Source organism: Erinaceus europaeus, chromosome 16 (assembly GCF_950295315.1).
Source record: "Erinaceus europaeus chromosome 16, mEriEur2.1, whole genome shotgun sequence".
In the NCBI taxonomy this organism is placed as follows: Eukaryota; Metazoa; Chordata; class Mammalia; order Eulipotyphla; family Erinaceidae; genus Erinaceus; species Erinaceus europaeus.
The window spans coordinates 44,679,874-44,699,367 of NC_080177.1; the positions used below are offsets into that span (position 1 = coordinate 44,679,874).

General features: G+C 41.8%; 1 protein-coding gene across 1 annotated transcript in view; it reads left to right on the forward strand.

Annotated features, from left to right (window-relative positions):
* Nucleotides 1–1,799: 1,799 nt before the first annotated feature.
* Nucleotides 1,800–19,494, forward strand: part of PYGL (glycogen phosphorylase L) — a 40,230-nt gene continuing 22,535 nt past the window's right edge. Inside the window, exons 1-4 of the mRNA XM_007536037.3 lie at nt 1,800–2,270; nt 6,894–6,995; nt 9,533–9,611; nt 11,560–11,663. Coding sequence (XP_007536099.2) covers nt 2,028–2,270; nt 6,894–6,995; nt 9,533–9,611; nt 11,560–11,663 — 528 coding nt within the window. The 5' untranslated portion in view covers nt 1,800–2,027. The remainder of the gene's footprint in view (nt 2,271–6,893; nt 6,996–9,532; nt 9,612–11,559; nt 11,664–19,494) is intronic.

The window sequence follows — 19,494 nt, forward strand, 5'->3', positions numbered from 1 at the left end:
TCAGTTATGCCAAGGGTCTAACCCCCTGGAGTTGGAAGGACAAGAGCTTGGATATTTATCATATCTGTGAGGTTTGAACTTCCATTTTAGGGTAAGGGCTGTGTTTAACCCAAGCATAATACACACACACACACACACACACACACACACACACACACCACGGCAGTAGTAGCAACAACTCAAAATGATCAAACTTAGCTTATTATTCAAAGTCAATTAGTAAATTGCATTACTATTTTATTTGGAAAAGGCAATTCTAGTAATTCTGTTTCTAAAATAATAGATGAATACTGCTTCCTATTTAAGAAGGAAAAAGGTTTCTGACTTCCCAAAATAGCATGGGTTTGCCTTTGCCAAGGTTTAAACACAAACACACACACACACACACACACACACACGCATGCACATGCACTGCCCCACCACCATGAAGACAGTAGGTGACCAGTGCAAAGATCACCCTGTACAGCACATGAACACTGGCTGCTCTGTTTTCTGTAAACAAGACAACCGGCTCTGAGTTACCCCTTCATTCCCCTCGCACAGACCCTTCTCTTTTCTCCTTGGTCCCCTGCCCTCTGGTTAAAAAGTTATGCAAACAAGAGGCCTAAAATAAATATCCCTGCTCCCTGACCAAATCCCTCCCACTCTGGCCTTCTGATTTTGATAATCAAGCAGTAGAGAGTATGAGTTTGAGGAGCCAAGTTACCTGAATCCCTGGGTTCAAGAAAAAGAAAGAAAGAGAGAGAGAGAGAGAGAAAGGAAGGAAGGAAGGAAGGAAGGAAGGAGAAAAAAGGAACAAAAGAAGGCAAAGAGCCTCCCAAGGGTCTAGCATCCAAGATGAGGCAGTGCAGAAAACTGACGAGAGTTAGACAAGTGAAGTAAAAGCATTCTTTTTTTTTAATTTATAAAAAGGAAATATTGACAAAACCATAGGATAAGAGGGATACAATTGGGGGTCGGGCGGTGGCGCAGTGGGTTAAGCGCATGTGGCGCAAAGCACAAGGCCTGGCATAGGGATCCTGGTTCCAGCCCCAGGCTCTCCACCTGCAGGGGAGTCGCTTCACAGGCAGTGAAGCAGGTCTGCAGGTGTCTATCTTTCTCTCCCCCTCTCTGTCTTCCCCTCCTCTCTCCATTTCTCTCTGTCCTATCCAACAAAGAACAACATCAACAATGGCAATAATAATAACCACAGTGAGGCTACAACAACAAGGGCAACAAAAGGGGGGAAAATGGCCTCCAGGAGCGGTGGATTCATGGTGCAGGCACCGAGCCCAGCAATAACCCTGGAGGAAAGAAAAAAAAAGAGGGGTACAACTCCACACAATTCCCACTACCGGAACTCTGTATCCCATCCCCTCCCCTGATAGCTTTCCTATTCTTTAACCCTCTGGGAGTATGGACCCAGGGTCACTGTGGGATGCAGAAGGTGGAAGATCTGGCTTCTGTAATTGCTTCCCCGCTGCGTTCCCAGATCTTTTCTCAAGCTGCCGCAGAAGCTATCCCAAGTAAGAAGTAACTCAGCAGAGAAATAACTGTAAACTAAAAATTTGCTAGCTACATGCTTTCACATCCAGACACCCTCCTTGCCTCCAGAACTCCAGACTGGGAAGACAGGACTAATGCTGCCCTCCTAGATTCTGCACACCCGGAAGAGAGCTTCTAGGTGTCTACGTGACCTGCCTGAGGTCCCCACCTTCCACTGCCCAGCGGGCTCAGCCCACTTCCCCAGCCAACAGCCTTGCACGCCCGCCCCCTTGGGGGCGCGTCTGGCACAGCCAGGCCCAGCGGACCCGCTCCCACCCTGCGTGGCCCCACTGTCCTAGGAGCGGCTAGGTCCCGCCCCCCGACACCCGGAACAACGGGCAGGAGCCTGGGAGGCGCCGAGTGAGGGGCGGACCCCAAACTTTGCTCCGAGTCAAAAGCCTGGAGCCCAGCTCCGCCCCTGTCCTGCTGCCGGGCGCCCTAAGCCTGTCGTTCCGCTCGTCCAGCTCGCTCGGCCCGCTCGCTGCCCTCCGCCCGCAGACGCCATGGCCAAGCCCCTGACCGACCAAGAGAAGCGGCGGCAGATCAGCATCCGCGGCATCGTGGGCGTGGAGAACGTGGCCGAGCTGAAGAAGGGCTTTAACCGGCACCTGCACTTCACGCTGGTCAAGGACCGCAACGTGGCCACCCCCCGCGACTACTTCTTCGCGCTGGCGCACACGGTGCGCGACCACCTGGTGGGGCGCTGGATCCGCACGCAGCAGTACTACTACGAGAAGCGCCCCAAGGTAGCGGCCCGGGCGCCGCGGGCTGGCGAGCGCGGCTTCTGGCCGCGCGGGGGCGCGCGTCCTCGCTCGGTGCTGGGGCGGGGGGCATCCGCGGCGGAGCGGCAGCAGCCGGCTCTCAGCCCAAAGTACCGGGTCCGTGTCTTCCAAAGTTCTGGCAGTTGTGACCCGGCGATAGGTAGGCCACTTGGTCAGCGCCCCTTCGGGGCTCGTCCGCGAGCCACCAGCACCCCCTGAAGCTCGGTGCCGCGCCCCCGGGAACCGCCCTTGCGCTGACTCCCGGGTTTGCCTCACCTGGCCACCCACTTCAAGTTCATGGAGTTTGTGCTCTGGGCGTTAAATAGAGATGTACCGAGCACCTCCTGAGTGCATACCAGGCCCCTGACTGTGAACTCGGGGAGGGAGGCAGCAAAGAGAAGTTGCGTGGAAGGTCCCTCACTATTTGTGACTCTGGAGGGCTAGATAGAGTGTGTGGCGAATACCCAGAGCACAAAGACTGACAGAGTGTTGGATGAGAAAGGGGGTGAGGGGTGCGGAGGGCATGACCCAGGGGCAGAGCTTTGCCTGCCCCCTCGCCTCAGGAATAGGTCATTGAGCTCCCGGACTGATTTAATTGCTGTGGAATAGTCGACATGGGCCTGGACGTGTTGTGAGCCCTAAAACCGCCCTGGCAGCTGAGAAAGGGCTCCCTGCACTTGAAGCAAGGGCTGAAGATTGGAGAGTGCCGTGGGGCACACAGTCACTTTCTGCCCCTGGCTAATCTCTGGAGGCCCTGACAGGAGGACGGATTATGTTGTGCAGAGAAACCAGCTCTGAGGGCTCGAGGGAAGTGGGTGTAAATCTGTATTGGGAAAGGAAACCGCTGGTTGGAGGCCTGTTGGAAAAGGTGAAAGTTATATATTAGAGGTTGTGCATAATACATATAAACCTCCCCTGGAAACGTTCTTGGTATGTAAAGGCATGAAGAAGAATGAAAGAATAGACTGGAAACTCAATGCTGAAAGATTTCCTGAGCAAACGAAGTCTCACAGTAAGAAATTATAGTTACAATGAAGATTTCAAATGGGAAATAATTCTTCCTCACTGCAGATCCTAGGTTTCTGCCCAGAGGTAGCAACTGCTATATAGAGCCTTGGGAAGTGCTTTTGTATATTATATATTTACTGTATCTTTATTTGCATGTCTTAAAATCATTTTTAGGGAAAAAAATGGTTTTAGAGCAGGAAGGATAGCATAATTGTTATGCAAAAGACTTTCATGCCTGAGACTCCAAAGACCCAGGTTCAACACCACCACCACTATAAACCAGAGCTCTAATTAAAAAAATGAAAGAAAGGTAAGGAAGAAGGAGAGAAGAAAGAAAAGAAATCATTTTAAAGCTGGGGAACTACATCAACACTAGAGCACAGGACTTGCATGCCTAAAGTCTGACAAATTCTAGGTTCAGTTCCTTATTATCACCATATGACAGAGCTGAGCTATGCTCTATTTGCTCTTTCATAGCAATACATAATAATCTTTACAAAAAATATCTTTTAATTTTTTGAGCTGAAAAGTGAAATGATTAGGCATATTACAGAACCTCTCCCCCAACTCATCAACCCCAGTCTCCTCCATTGTCATTTAATACCATTTCCTCTTCAGTGTCTTATATAATACTTTCTAGTTTCCTTGGCTCCCTGGCTACTTTCTTCCCTGAACCCTCCTTTTTCTACATATTATGATGGTAAACATTGAGGGGACAGCAGACCTAGCAGGCATGCCAAATCTTATTTTCCACCTCCACTACTCTACTCAAAGTACAGATGAATTCCAATTCTGAATTTCTAACTTTAATTTTATTTATAACTCAATGCCTGTGTTTCTCAGTGCATGGGAGCATACCTAGATCTCTTCCTGTTTCCTTGAACTGAGATCATTACCCCACGAGTACACACACGCGGTCCTGCCCTATCTTCTGTGTTTAGTGGCATTGTCATCCTAACATCTAACCAGGCAGAAAACTTTAACTTCGGGAGCGGGGCTGTGACTCCGCGGGTTAAGCGCAAATGGCGCAAAGCGCAAGGACCCGTGTAGGGATGGATCCCGGTTCGAACCGCCTGCTCCCCACCAGCAGAGTGGCTCCTTCACCTTCACCTTCACAGGTGGTGAAGCAAATCTGCACGTGTCTGTCTTTCTCTCCCCTCTCTGTCTTCCCCTCTTCTCTCCATTTCTGTCTGCCCTATCAAACAACAACGACAGCAACAACAACAATAAACAACAAGGGCAACAAAAGGGAAAATAAAATAATAAAAAAAACTTGAACTTCAACTTTGATGGCTAGCTGCATTTTCCATTCAACAGGTTGCCACATTCTATTAATTTCTCAAGACCCTTGGAATTACCCACTCACCTTCACCCTTACTTCTTCACCTAAATAACACCCTGACTACTGATTTTCTAGATGGTTTTCTTACTTCACAAAAGTGGTCAAGTTGGCAGCATGCAGTTGACTGTTCCTAGCAAACATAGTTTACTCAGCCAGTTTGACATCTTTAAACAGTTTCATTTCCAGTATCTTTGGGCAAATTGTATACATACCAGTTCTTGACCCAGTACTTATTTCATCTAACCTCCATTGCACATTTCTTTTCTTTTTATTCACACCCCCATCCCTCAGAGTCCTTTACTTTGGTTAATACACCAAACCCAGTCCAAGTTCTACTTTGTATTTCCCCTTTTTGTCCTTATTTTTTCAACTTCTGTCCATAAGTAAAATCATCCCATATTTATCTTCCTCTGACTTATGTCAACATAATTCCTTCAAACTCTATCCAAGATGAAGTGAAGAAGGTGAATTCAACATTCTCCCCAACCCCCATTTTATTTAATAGGACAAAGAAAAAATTGAGAGGGAGAGGGGGAAGTAAAGAGGGAGAGAGAAAGACTTGCTACACCACTTGTGAGATATCCCTGCTACAGATGGAAGGCTCAACCCAGTTACTTAACTAATATTTTACAGATGCAACTAATGAGTTACTTATTGTGGTAGGTATTTATCATATTGAAATATATTAATAACTTTTATGACTTGGACTTCCTCAAACACTTTTCCTTCTCATTCTTTCTTTTGAAAAATGGGGAGCCCCTAAAATCTGAGGTGATTTTATATTGTGCATTTACAGATTTTAGATGTTTTTATTTGTATTTGTAGAAATTGAAGCTGGTATTGTCAAAAGGGATGATAAAGTTACTGCTCTATTTTTAATTAGTAAACTGTGCTTGTAGTTTTAAATTTTTTTAATTTTTTATTTGTTATTGGATAGAGACAGAGAGAAATTGAGAGAGATGGGGGAGATAGAGAGGAAGAGATACAGAAAGACACCTGCAGACCTGCTTCACCGCCTGTGAAGTGACTCCCCTGCAGGTGGGGAGCTGGGGGCTCTAACCGGGATCCTAACCAGTCCTTGAGCCACGTGCGCTTAACCCGCTACGCTACTGCCTGACTCCCAGTTTTAAATTTTTTAAGTTGTCTGATCTTTGCATCTCCCATTTTCAGTTCTGATAGTACTTATATAACTTTTGCTATGCGACAAGTATATGGTTTTTAAATTAGCAGCTATTTCCCCACTTTGTCAAGAACAAACATTAATAAATCTAACATAGTCTACAGTTATTACCAAATCATAAATTTTCTATAATAATTTAAATTCTGGGGCAATTAATTGTAATATTAATTGCAGCAGTTGGTCAAAGAGGAATAACTTTCTATTCATTGAGTGAATATCCTGAGAAAATTCATTTTTATCTTTCTTAGTTGACTTGAGATGGTCATAGCCACCCAACCTGGTTCTCATCCTACAAGTATTTTATAAATGAATGATGAACTAGGACACTAACTTCTTTTTTGCCTTAAAATATATGCTTAATTCATAATTCTCATGGACAGAAGAACATACACACACACACACATTTAATTAGTTGAGCATGTGCTTTTCACCCATGGGTAGAGGATAAAATATAAGTACTGAGCCAGGAGTCGGGCGGTGGCGCAGTGGGTTAAGCGCACGTGGCGCAAAGGGCAGGGACCGGCGTAAGGATCCCGGTTCGAGCCCCCGGCTCCCCACCTGCAGGGGAGTCGCTTCACGGGTGGTGAAGCAGGTCTGCAGGTGTCTATCTTTCTCTCCCCTCTCTCTCTCTGTCTTCCCCTCCTCTCTCCATTTCTCTCTGTTCTATCCAACAACAAAGCAACGTCAACAATGGCAATAATAACCGCTAGGAGGCTGCAACAACTAGGGCAACAAAAAGGGGGGAAAATGGCCTCCAGGAGCGGTGGATTCATGGTGCAGGCACTGAGCCCAGCAATAACCCTGGAGGAAAAATAAATAAATAAATAAATAAATAAGTAAATAAAAAATATATATATAAGTACTGAGCCATAGTAGCGTGTAAAATGGTTTTGACAAAGCCAGTCATCAGTAATGGTTTTACTTATCCCATTATACATATAGAGGAATATATATCTCATTTGAACCTAAGCTAAAGTAGACCCACCTATATTTTTCTTATTGGTGACCTTAAGTTTTTATGTTGATAAGTAAAGTTGACCCTATAAATTTAATGTGACATCTCTTTTCTTTGCTTCAGAGGGTTTATTACCTCTCTTTGGAATTTTACATGGGTCGAACATTACAGAACACCATGATCAACCTTGGCCTGCAGAATGCCTGTGATGAGGCCATTTACCAGGTACATTGTCTCCATATTGCTAATGCTCTCTCCCATTAAACTTCAGTTCAACTCAGAAAATCATTTTTTATAGCAAAAATGGTGAAAATTTGTTTCTAAGGACAGGGCCAATAAAAACTACTAGAAAAAGAAACTATTGATGATCTCTGGTTTAAGAAAAAATGAAGGAAAACACTTTGGCCTCTTGGAATTTTTTTTTTCAAATAAAGTTTTTGGCAGTATTTCTCAGAAAACTACATTTTAAAAATTATCATCTAAGGAATGTGAGGTCTTGCCTTCAAGCCCCTGACACATTAAAGCATTATGCATGGCATTAGAGGAAGCTCCGTGAACCATATCTCTCATTTTCTCTCTTCCTCCTCAATCTAAAAGGAAAAAAAAATGTATTTGTAAAAGCTTTTTAAACAGCACTTGAGTCTCTGCTATCAAAATAATAAGCTTTACAGTTTTTCATTGATGACCACAACTTGACTGTTACTTACATACCAAAGCAATTATATATGGAAATAATAAACCTTTAAAATTCCATTGTTACATACATTCTTTATTGCTTAATGAGATGAGAACTACATTCCCTCCTTAAGTCTAATACACTAGTTTTTTTAACATATTTAATTGTTTTTTTTCCCGAGAGTTAGCTATTTCTGTGCCAAGAACAAACAATCCTTAACAATTTTGAGGCACTTGGAAGGAGAAATTAGTACAGCATTTGCAAAGACATATTCTACATGAGAAAAAAAATGTTTGAACTGCACCTTTTTCTTGGTGTGAGATTGTCCCCCACATGTAACCAGCTGCTTGTTAGTGTTGGTTTCCTTCATGTGAAGTGGCTTTTCATTTCTTTTGAAAGAACCATCATATCTCCTTTCCACTTCCCTTTTGTTTTTTTCTGCTTCCCTTGATATTAGCTGAAAAGAACATAGCTCCTTTGGACTAACAAGTAACCAGATAGAAGTAATAAATGCAGATTAGGAGATGGTTCAGTATGTGAAACTCATGCCCTATCCTGGATTTGATACCTGGCACCATGTGAGAGCACTGAAAACAGCTCCAAGGGAACTCCACGAGCACTGGAGCTGTGCCTTTCCCTCTTCTTTCTTTCTCTCACTGAAAGTAGAGAATAAAAACTGGGCCAGGAAGGCCACTCAGTGTTAGCACACATTAGTAAGGCCTTAGGTTCATTACCCAGCACCACATATGAAAAGAAAAATAATTAAATGACTCATGTGTACTTGCTCAAGTTTTTTAACCTACTTTATACCTCTTTTTTATTATTTAAACAGTTCTGAGTGTTGACTTTAGTAGTTGAGTTGCCCAAGGGCCCCAGTAAATTTTAGTCATAGGGAACAAATTTGAAATGTCTTCCACAAAGAACAAAAATAAGTCCATTTTTGAGCTCTTAGAAAATTGACTTATCTTGACTTGTGTGAGAAAAAAATTTCTTGGTTTAAGTACATGGATCCAAATAGGGGTTCCTGGAAAATTGAGTCATCAGTCATAGCTACATCAAATGTATACTTTTCCAAAGTGGTAGATTATGTTGCCATTTTAAATGACATCCAATATACTGTATTGTACCATTTTCAGATAAGAATGCAATTATTTCATAATTTACCATTGTTAGACAAACCTTAGCTAGATTGTTATCTAGTCAGTATAGGACATGTCACTTAATTTATCAAGCCATCAATTTCCTCATTATAAGGTGAACAGTCCAGTATAATCACCAGAGCTCCAAGATTCTAACATGATTGTGGCCTCCAGCTGTGTGAGTGAGAAAGAGAGCTGCCTGGCAGCCATTTCTATCCATGCTCAATGTTACAGGCGCTTCTTGGCCTCTGATAGCCTGTTACTTACCCCCAGAAAAGAGGATTCTAGCCTCATCCAGCAGGCCACAGGGTCTACAGTCCCTGACTTAATTCTGGCCCCAGGTCCTATAGCTAGTGAGTCACTAAGTAGTTTTAGGTTAACAACCCAAGCTGATCCTACTAAGTAAATATATTCTGTTTATGAAAAGATGAACTTTAATCAAATCCAGAAAGTTTATACCTTTTTATAGCTTTCAAAATCTTAAGGCTATTTCTGAGGTTTTATCTCTATAGAACACTCCTACACAAATGATTTTAAGGACTACCAGTAGCCAATATTTATTAAGGATGTATCTGTACAGGAATAATTGTAAGGGTTTTCTAATCTCATTTAATTTATAATAACTCAAAAGTGGTACAGCTTCATGTTTTTAAACAAGGGAAATAAGTCATAGAAAGATATAGTAGCTTACATAGGATCCTATAACTAAAAAGTAACAGTAATAAACATTGAAAGCATGCACTCACTCTTCTCCAAGTTGCTGTTGAGCCATCTTTTATAGTTTGCACCTGTAGTCACCAGCCTCTGTCAAGGCCAGAAGTAGTTGCAAGAGAACTGATAGGACTGAGTGCACAGATAAGCTGGAATGCCTTTCCCAGAGCTTCAGGCTCTCTCAGAGATTCCCTGAGTTTATATCCACATCCAGTCTCATCTTCCTTTTTCACCAGCTTGGATTGGATATAGAAGAGTTAGAAGAAATTGAAGAAGATGCTGGACTTGGCAATGGTGGTCTAGGGAGGCTTGCTGGTGAGTGGCATTTGAATGTGTTGTGTTCTCTGGCTATTGTGCACTCTCAGGTGGCATATATGATCATGCTTAGAAGTCCCAATGGACTTTTTAGGAGAAATACAAATAACTTAGTTATAGTTTGGTTTTGAATTGGCACTTTGGTTTTAGACAGAGAAGGGAACTTGAACAAAAGAAGCATTGCTTAAAACCCTAGAGATATTGCTTAAAACACCAGCTAGTCAGATCCTTCCTGTGAACTTATAGGTTTCCAGAGTAACCCCATTTACTTCACTGCTATTCAGAGCCACTTTAGCATTTTGCTAATATCTTGTGAACTGGAGGGTTTGTATTTTGGAAGATTAGCAAGCAATGATATACCTGTTACATTATTGGTATGATTTAGTTAATTAATGTCTTTTTTATGTTGGTGCAATTTGACTTCTTTACACAGGAAGTGACTTTTCAGCAAGCATAGAGGGAAACATTAAAACACTAGCTCCATTAAATTGGAAGCATACATCTCTATGAGGAAGCAATTTTAATTCCTGACATCTGCCATAAAGAAACACACAAACATACACAAAGAAACATGTGAAAAAACTATATATTATTGTTTGTATAGGCAAAGATTATAAATGACCTAATGTCCTGTTGTGATAGGTACTTAAATAAAAGGATATCATGTAACACAGTGACATGCAACAACTGAAAAGAATAAAATTGATCTAAATGATTAAGTAGACTTACAAGAGGGGGGAAATGCAGGTTGCATTAAAAACACAGTGCTATACTGTTTGTAATTTTTAAAAAACAATGTCTTATGTGAGTGTGGATACATGTAAATCCACAAACAGATGCTGGAATTTGGAATACTAAACTGCTCTCTGTGCCCTTGCCAAGTGTCCAATGCAGAATTGTAGGTAGAGCCTAAGGGAGAAGCTGGCTTCATCTGCATCATTTTGCTTTTTTACAAAGAGTAGTCACTATGTAGTACTTGTGAAATTTAAATTTAACAATAAAAATGCACTATGACACGTGTGTCAGGCTATAGTCTGAAAAGTAACTACTTCAAAAGTAAATTTTACATTATTAGCATTAAAAATAGTATCTATTCTTTCTTTTAGAAATGGTTCTAATATCTCTTAATATTATGCACACTAGTTACTAGAAGTCCATTTATTTGTGTTTCATATTATTTGATGCTTGTTTTAACATTGCAACTACTGAAAGAATACATTGCCTTTGAGATTATTCTCAGCTGGTGGACTGACTCATCTAGTGATTTAATAGTTCCTCCATGGAGACAGAGGAAGACCAACAGAGCTGGTACCATGCACATCTAAGTATGATAATCATTCTGCCCTCCTTTTATGCAAAACCCCAAACCTACATTATTTGTTGACTGGGTTAACTCAGCCTTGCACCTGGCATTAAGTTTCTTCTTCAGTTTGCAAGTTGAGATCAAGTAATAAAATTGTGAATGAGCTGAGTAATTCTTGTTATAGGACCTCATCTCCTACCTGTTATCCAGCTAGTCAGTCATGTGGCCAGATGTGAATTATGCTCTCCTGGGACTTGTCTTTTCATATAGGGGCCTTCCCTTATAAAGGCCAGTATGCATGATAGACACAATAACAGACATACCTAATGCAGGCCAGCTTCTTTGTCACTTCTCAAATTAAATGCCAACTTGTATACATACAGTGGTTATTTCTAGACGCTGAGGTAATGAACTGTGTTTTGTCCTTGTATACATTTGCATTTTCTAAATTTTCTATAGCATTGAATTTATATTTAAATGTCACTAGAAATTAATCACCAGCTGTGCAGCAACCTCTGCTTTAAAATATAAATGCGATTTCTCTTAGAAAAAAATATTTTAAGATTGCTATGTTTTTAGAGAACGACCTGAAATGTTAACTAACCTTGGTGATACTGCCTCTCACTTGTGCTCTGATTAATTTAGCCTGCTTCTTGGATTCCATGGCAACCCTGGGACTTGCTGCCTATGGATATGGCATTCGTTATGAATATGGGATCTTTAATCAGAAAATCCGAGATGGATGGCAGGTATGTGAGCCAGCTTTTAAATTCTTGCCATTTAGGCACTTCTCTGGGTGATTTGTTGCTTACAGACACTTATCAAGGAACTTCACTGACTTCTCTGACATTTGGTTGACATCAGTGGATACTGTCAGTCGCTCCCTTTGGGATTTAAATTTTCTAACAGCAAAAAGCCTTCCAGTGGCATTCACCACCTTGTGCATTGCCTGACATACAAGAATGCTCTGAAAATATTATCACTGACTGCCTGAATGTAGCCCACCAACAATGTGAGTTTTGTTCTCTGCAGCATACAGAGAATAGGCAGACACATATTTTGATACATCATCTCCCCCTGAAACATTGATAATAGAAAGCATAGTGTCACTCTCATAGATGAGAAAACTATGGCTCTTTTTAAAGGTTTTTTACAAATTATTTATTTATTTTATAGGGGCAAAGGGAAGTCAAGAGGGGAGAGGGTGATAAAGAGGGAGAGAGAAAGAGACACCTATAGCACTATGTCACTGCTCATGAAGCGTCCCCCTGCAGGTGAGGTCTAGGGAGTTTGAACCCAGGTCCTTAAGCAGAAAACTATGACTCTTTAAGAAGTGATTACCGGGAGTCGGGCAGTAGCGCAGCAGGTTAAGTGCAGGTGGCACTAAGCGCAAGGACCAGCATAAGGATCCTGGTTCAAGCCTCCGGCTCCCCACCTGCAGGGGAGTTGATTCACAGGCAGTGAAGCAGGTCTGCAGGTGTCTATCTTTCTCTCCCCCTCTCTGTCTTCTCCTCCTCTCTCCATTTCTCTCTGTCCTATCCAAAAACGGCAACAACAACAATAATAAAAAAAAAACAATGAGGGCAACAAAAGGTAATAAATAAATAAATAATATTTTTTTAAAAAGTGGTTACCAGATAGCTTACTGGGTAGATACATGCCTTGACATATGCAGACCCCAGGTTCAAACCCTAGAACCACAGAATCATGTGGATGGTATAATCTTAGCTATCCAAAGGATGCCAAAAAGATAAATGCTGGGGGAAGTGGGAAGAAGCTTCAACATTAATTACCTCTGGGAGATAGGATTGCTGGTAACTTTCACTATTCCCTATTTACTATTCCACACATCTCATATTCCATAAGAAATGTGTATGTTATAATCATTAAAAGTTACAAATACAAAGGACAAGAGATACTGCAACTAGTAGGGCTCACACTTTACTATGTTTAAGGACCTGAACTTGAGTCTACAGTCACCACAATAGGAGCATCTGCACCAGAAAAGTTTCATGAGTGGTGTAGTGCTATGGTGTCTCTATTTCTCTCTTTTCCCACTCTGTTTCCTTTCTTCTCTGTCCTCTAGCTTCCCTCCTCCTCCTCACCCTCCTCCTTCTCTTTCTCTCTCCCCCTACCCTCTTTCTTTATCTGAAATTTAAAAAAAAAGAAGAGGAAGACGGGGAGGGAAAAGGGGGAGGGAGGGAGTGGGAAGGGAGAGGGGAGGAGAGGAGTGGAGAGAAGAGAAGAGAAGAAAAGAGACAGGAAGGGAAAGGAGGGGAAGAGGAAGAGAGGGGAAGGGAAGGGAAAGGAAGAGAAGGGAAGGGAAGGGGGAAGGGGAGGGAAGGAGAGGGTAGGGGAGGGAAGAGAAGGGAAAGTCTGGGGAATAGTGGAATCATATAGGTGCAAAAACCCCTAAGAGTAAGAAAAAAAGTTATAAATGCAAAGTAAATGGTTCCCTTTCCCCTATAAAGTAATCTAGAGTTCATGGTTAAGGACCTAGTTGGGCAGGCATTTCCAGTATAATCAGTATTTTAACCAGTCTGACCAAATCATACACAGTATCCAGTTTCACTCTTTGAAAGGATATTTGGTACTCATTATATATCAGAAAGTTTGAGAATTTTCTTTCATCTTTTAACTACTGTTTTAGTGGAAGATTTAAGAGAAACTCAGTAAATCAATCTCAGTTATTGCAAGTACATCCCCTCAAATTTTTAAATATATTTTATGATACATTTTGCTTTATTTATTATTGTTTTTCTTTTGCCAACAGAGACAGATAAATTGAGGAGGAAGAGAGAGGTTGGGAGAGAGAGGGAGACAAGTGCAGCACTGCTTAACCACTCATGAAGTTTACTTAATCATACAGGAATCTGGCTCTGTTCATGGTAACAAGTGAACTCTATCCCACAGCCCATTTTCCCCAGAATTTTATGAGAGGTCGGTCATTCTGTTAATTATACCTACTTTTAAATGTTATTTATTCTAGGAAACTATTCCTTTTTCTCCTATCAGTCTAATAAAGTATCCATTTCTGGTGTTTTTCAGACAAAAGCAATTAAATGGGCTTTGCTAGTCTCCAAAGTTAGCCTCACTGGCTAATATCAGGTAGTTCATTATGACTTGAAATTGGATCAGAAAGACTCACAATTTTATTGGCCACAGTCATTGTTTATTAGGATGTTATTTTTTTAAATTATTTTATTGTGGAGTTAATGATTTACAGTAGAGTTGTTGGCAAACGCTAGAAGAAGAAGAAGTAGAGTTGTTGACACATGGGTAAAACTTCTCATCTCACCATGATAGGACTTTTAAGGACAAACTTAAAATATATTTTACTGTTAAAATGAAACTATTTCAAGAAAATAAGCATCTTCTAGGAAATCAGCACTTCTATTCAGGGCAAGGTCATGCCCTCAGTGACTGCATCTCTCTTATGACAGAAGACTGATAAAATTTCACAAAAGGGAGACGGGCGGTGGTGCAGCAGGTTAAGCGCACCTGGCGCAAAGCGCAAGGAACAGTGTAAGGATCCCGGTTCGAGCTCCCGGCTCCCCACCTACAGGGGAGTCGCTTCACAAGTGTTGAAACAGGTCTGCAGGTGTCTTTCTCTCCCCCTCTGTCCTTCCCTCCTCTCTCCATTTCTCTCTGTCCTATTCAACAACAACGAAATCAATAACCACAACAATGTTAAACAACAAGGGCAACAAAAGGTAAAATAAATTAATTAATTTTTAAAAAGCTTTAAAAAAACTTCACAAGAGGAGTTGGGCAGAAGCACAGCGGGTTAAGTGCAAGGACCGGCTTAACGATCCCTGTTCCAGCACCCAGCTCCCCACCTGCAGGGGAGTCGCTTCATAGGTGGTGAAGCAGGTCTGCAGGTGTCTATCTTTCTCTCCCTCTCTCTGTCTTCCCCTCCTTTCTCCATTTCTCTCTGTCCTATCTAACAACGATGTTATTGATTTATAACAACAACTACAACAATAAAAACAAGGGCAACAAAAAGGAAAATAAATAAATGAAAAACTTCACAAGAAGGGGAAACTTCATAAGAAGGGGTGATTTTTTCAAAAAAATTTTATTATGATTAATGTTTTACAGCCAACAGTAAATACAGTTGTTGATACATGCATAAAATTTATCAGTTTTCTCCAAAACACTAACCCCCCCCACCTAAATCCTCCTCCATCATCGCACATGAGACCATGAACCCCCCCCCCAAAAAAAAGTCCTTTACTTTGGTGCTAACCTAGTCTAAGTTCTGTTTTGTGTTTCCCCTTTGTTCTTACTTCTCAATTTCTGTCTACGAGTGAAATCAATGGGATGATTTCTAAAGGTTTATGAATTCCTTTAATTTTTTTTGAATCTCCAAGGAAGATTTACTGTAATTGTTCACTATAAACCTCCCCCAAAGAAAATAAATGCTGCTAAAATTATTTTTAATATCACTTTATTGGGGGTGTTAATGGTTTAAAGTTCAGTTGTGGAACATGGGGAACATGTTCATGGGGAATCAGTTTTCATCTATGATAGGTGTCTATAAAAGACTCTCACTCCCAACTTAGGTCCTTTTCTGCCATCATGCCCCAGAACCCTGATCCACCGACCCTCCTTCCTCAGAACCCATTGCTTTGATACAATATACCAAACCTAACTCAAGTTTTATCTTGTGTTTTCTGTTTCTGCCCTTGTTTCTTAAGTCCCACCTATGAGTGAATGACTTAACCTTGAACTCTAAGGAAGATGGTTGGAACCTTATCAATAATAATCCCTTATAAGAATAACTAGCCACGGGGGGGGGGGGAAATAATAATTGGCCACTGGAAAAAAAGAGGAAAAAGGTGGTTGTAATAAGCTCACATTAAACTTTGACGGTTAAAGACTAACAAAAGAGCTCACTTGGGTAGTGTTCCTACTTTGGCATACACATGACCCCTGTCCAAGACTGGCTCCCATAGCACTAGAGGAAGTTTTGGTACTATTTTATCTTCTCTTCTTATGTTGCTGTCTCTCTTTGTCTGAAAAAGTTGTGCCAGAGCAGCCCTGGTGACAGCGAAGAAAATAATAATAAAATGTAACAGCCACACACTAAAGATTCTCACAGTAGGTTTCTTGCCATCGAATCAGAAAGTATCTTCAGAAAGCACACTCTCTGCTAAATCTGCCAAGTCTGCTGTAACTAATCGTGCACAGTTCTTGCTGTTCTAATGCTTCTATGCCAGATAATGGCTGAGTTCAGTTTCACTGGGTCAGCTAGAAACAAGTAGTAACTCAGTAAGTTTCTGGTTTTCATTGCTGAATTCTTGGTATCCTTCAGCAACATTTTCCAGTTATTTAGTCCACGCGGAAACAAAGTTTGTTGACTGCTCCTGATATTTGTTCACTGGTTCTTCATATCCTAGGTTCTACAGTTGGAGGTAGAGGGAAGCATTTCTTAGGACTGTTACTGACAGAGCCCCTAAGCTGATCCCTTTTTTAAAAAACTTTTTTAATTAAATCACACCTGAAGGTGGTCCATGAAACCAGAGGACAAGGAACCATAAATAGCTTTCTTCTCAAAAATCTTTTGCTCAAGAGAGCTGAAACCATGTTTTCTGCTAAGAAATGCAACAGGATAGGACTGTTTTGCCCTCAAGAAAAGCCTGAAAAGCTCACAGACTAGAAGAGAGTTCCCTGGGTACCTATTGGGGTTCACTTTGAGACTCCTATGGAAATTTGAGACTGCATTTGTTCTTTTTTAATTATCTTTATTTGTTATCAGATAGAGACAGCCAGAAATTGAAAAGGAAGGGGGTGATAGAGAAGGATAGAGACAGAGAGACACTTGCAACACTGCTTTACTACTCATGAAGCATTCCCCATGCAGGTGGAGACCAGGGGGTCGAACCCAGGTCCTTGCACATTGTAACCTATGTGCTTAATAAGGTGTGCCACCCTCCCCAAACACACACACACACACACACCAGCTGATCTACATACACACACACCAGCTGATCTACACACACACACACCAGCTGATACACACATACACACACACACACACACACCAGCTGATACACACACACACACCAGCTGATCTCCACTTCCATGCTGGCTGGATGGAATACAGAATCCATTGAGTAATTCCCTCCAGGGAGATGCCAAATCCAGACTGCCACCTTCAGCCAGATTGGCACATTACTCTTCACTCTACAGACCCATACTTGCTTTTTCTCATCTGTTTCATCTGGGATGTTTATACTGAGCAGCCTGCTTGAATACAAGTGAAAGGTCATCCCCCCCCCCTTTTGCTCCAACCCCTGTCATCATAGGACTTCACATATTAGTGCTATATGGAAATCTAACTTCGCTGACCAGCCTGCTTATTTATTGGAATCCCACAGCTTCTGTGAATTTAGCTAGGGGAAGCATTAGCCTTTTCTCTTCAGATCGTCTTATAGTTACGAAATGTCTATTTTTCTTTCTTTATCAGCGCCAGGATTATCACTGGGGCTTAGTGCTGGCACACTGAATTTGTTACTCTTGGAGGTGATTTCTTTTAGAAAGGCAAAGAGAATTTGAGAGAGAAGTGGGAGATAGAGAGGGAGATCAGGGAACCCGGTGGTGACACATTCAGTTAAGCTCACATAGTACTATGTGCAAAGACCTGGGTTGGAGCCCCTGCTCCCCATCTGTAGTGGGGATGCTTCACAAGTGGTGAAGCAGGCCTTCAGGTGTCTCTCTCCTTCTCTATCCCCCCCCCACTCTCAATATCTCTCTGTCCTATAGAATAAAATGAAGGGCAAAAATGGCCACCAGGAGTAGTGGATTGTAGTCCAGCACCAAGCCCCAACAAAAACCCTAGAGGCAAAAAAAAAAAAAAAAAAAAGAAGGAGAAAGAAAGAGATTCCTGTACCACTGCTTTACCAGTCCGGAAACTGCCACCCAGCTCCCACAGGTGGGGACCAGGGATTTTAACTCCAGTCCTTGCACATGATAACATGAAGCACACCTTTGCCTCAGCCCTGAAATATCTATTTTTCAATTTATCTTAAAAGTTTGTTAAATTAAGCTTCTTATTAACTGTTTCTTCATGAATCAGGAAGAGAATCAGAAGAACAGAAAGCTGGGAATTCACCTACAGAACTTGTTAACCCAAATTGAAATAGAGATCTTTCATCACTTGCCAAGGAAAAATTAGACCAGCATTCGATGACATAGAGTGACCAACTGGACTAGTCCTTCATTTAATAGTATATCCTCAAAAGAACAAGTGCAACCTCAAATTTCCATAGGAGTCTCAAAGTGAACCCCAGTAGGTACCCAGGGAACTCTCTTCTAGTCTGTGAGCTTTTCAGGCTTTTCTTGAGGGCAAAACAGTCCTATCCTGTTGCATTTCTTAGCAGAAAACATGGTTTCAGCTCTCTTGAGCAAAAGATTTTTGAGAAGAAAGCTATTTATGGTTCCTTGTCCTCTGGTTTCATGGACCACCTTCAGGTGTGATTTACAACACTCCTGCATGTTAAGATGAGGCAAAGGGGCCTTCCGGTTCTTTCTTTTTATGGGAAGCAGTGACCGACCACATTGACCAGAATTTTAAAACCCATCCTTGCCTAAGCACAGCATAAATTTTGTAACCCAGGATGTTTTGACCCTATTTGGATCTCCTAGTTCAGTTGCCACAGTGTTTCTAATTGTTAATACAAGCTAGGAGCTTTTAACTTAGTGTCTTACCAGTTGAAAAAATCAACCCTTTCCATAGTCAAATTTTATTTTCCTTGTTCTCTTTCTGACTGGAATAGATGAAGTCTGATTTTGAATTCCAAATTACAGTTTCCAACTTTGTATACCAGGTGGTTGCCCCTGGGAACTTGTTAAAACAGTAAAATTTTAAGCCCCTTCCCAATCCTATGGAGAATCTGCATTTAAAATTTTTTTATTATATTTATTTATTTATTTATTTATTTATTGGATAGAGACAGCCAGAAATTCAGAGGAAAGGGGGTGATAGAGAGGGACAGAGACAAAGAGACACCTGCAACACTGCTTCACCACTTGCAAAGCTTTTCCCCTGCAGGTGGGGACTGGGGCCTCGAACACAGGTCCTTAAGCATTGTAACTTGTGCTCAGCCAGGTGTGCCACAACCCAGACCCCCAGAATTTGCATTTTATTAGTGATTTTTTTTTATTTGTAAAAAGGAAACGATGACAAAACCATAGGATAAGAGGGGTACAACTCCACACAATTCCCACCACCAGAATTCCCTATGCCATCCCCTCCCCTGATAGCTTTCCTATTCTTTATCCCTCTGGGAATATGGACCCAGGGTCATTGTGGGATGCAGAAGGTGGAAGGTCTGGTTTCTGTAATTGCTTCTCTGCTGAACATGGGCATTGGCAGATCAATCCCTACTCCTAATCTGTCTCTCTTTCGCTAGTGGGGAAGGGCTCTGGGGAAGCAGGGCTCCAGGACACATTGGTGGGGTTGTCTGCCCAGGGAAGTCCAGTTGGCATCATGGTAGCATCTGGAACCTGGTGGCTAAAAAAAGAGTTCATATAAAGCCAAACAAATTGTTGACTAGTCATGAACCTAAAGGCTGG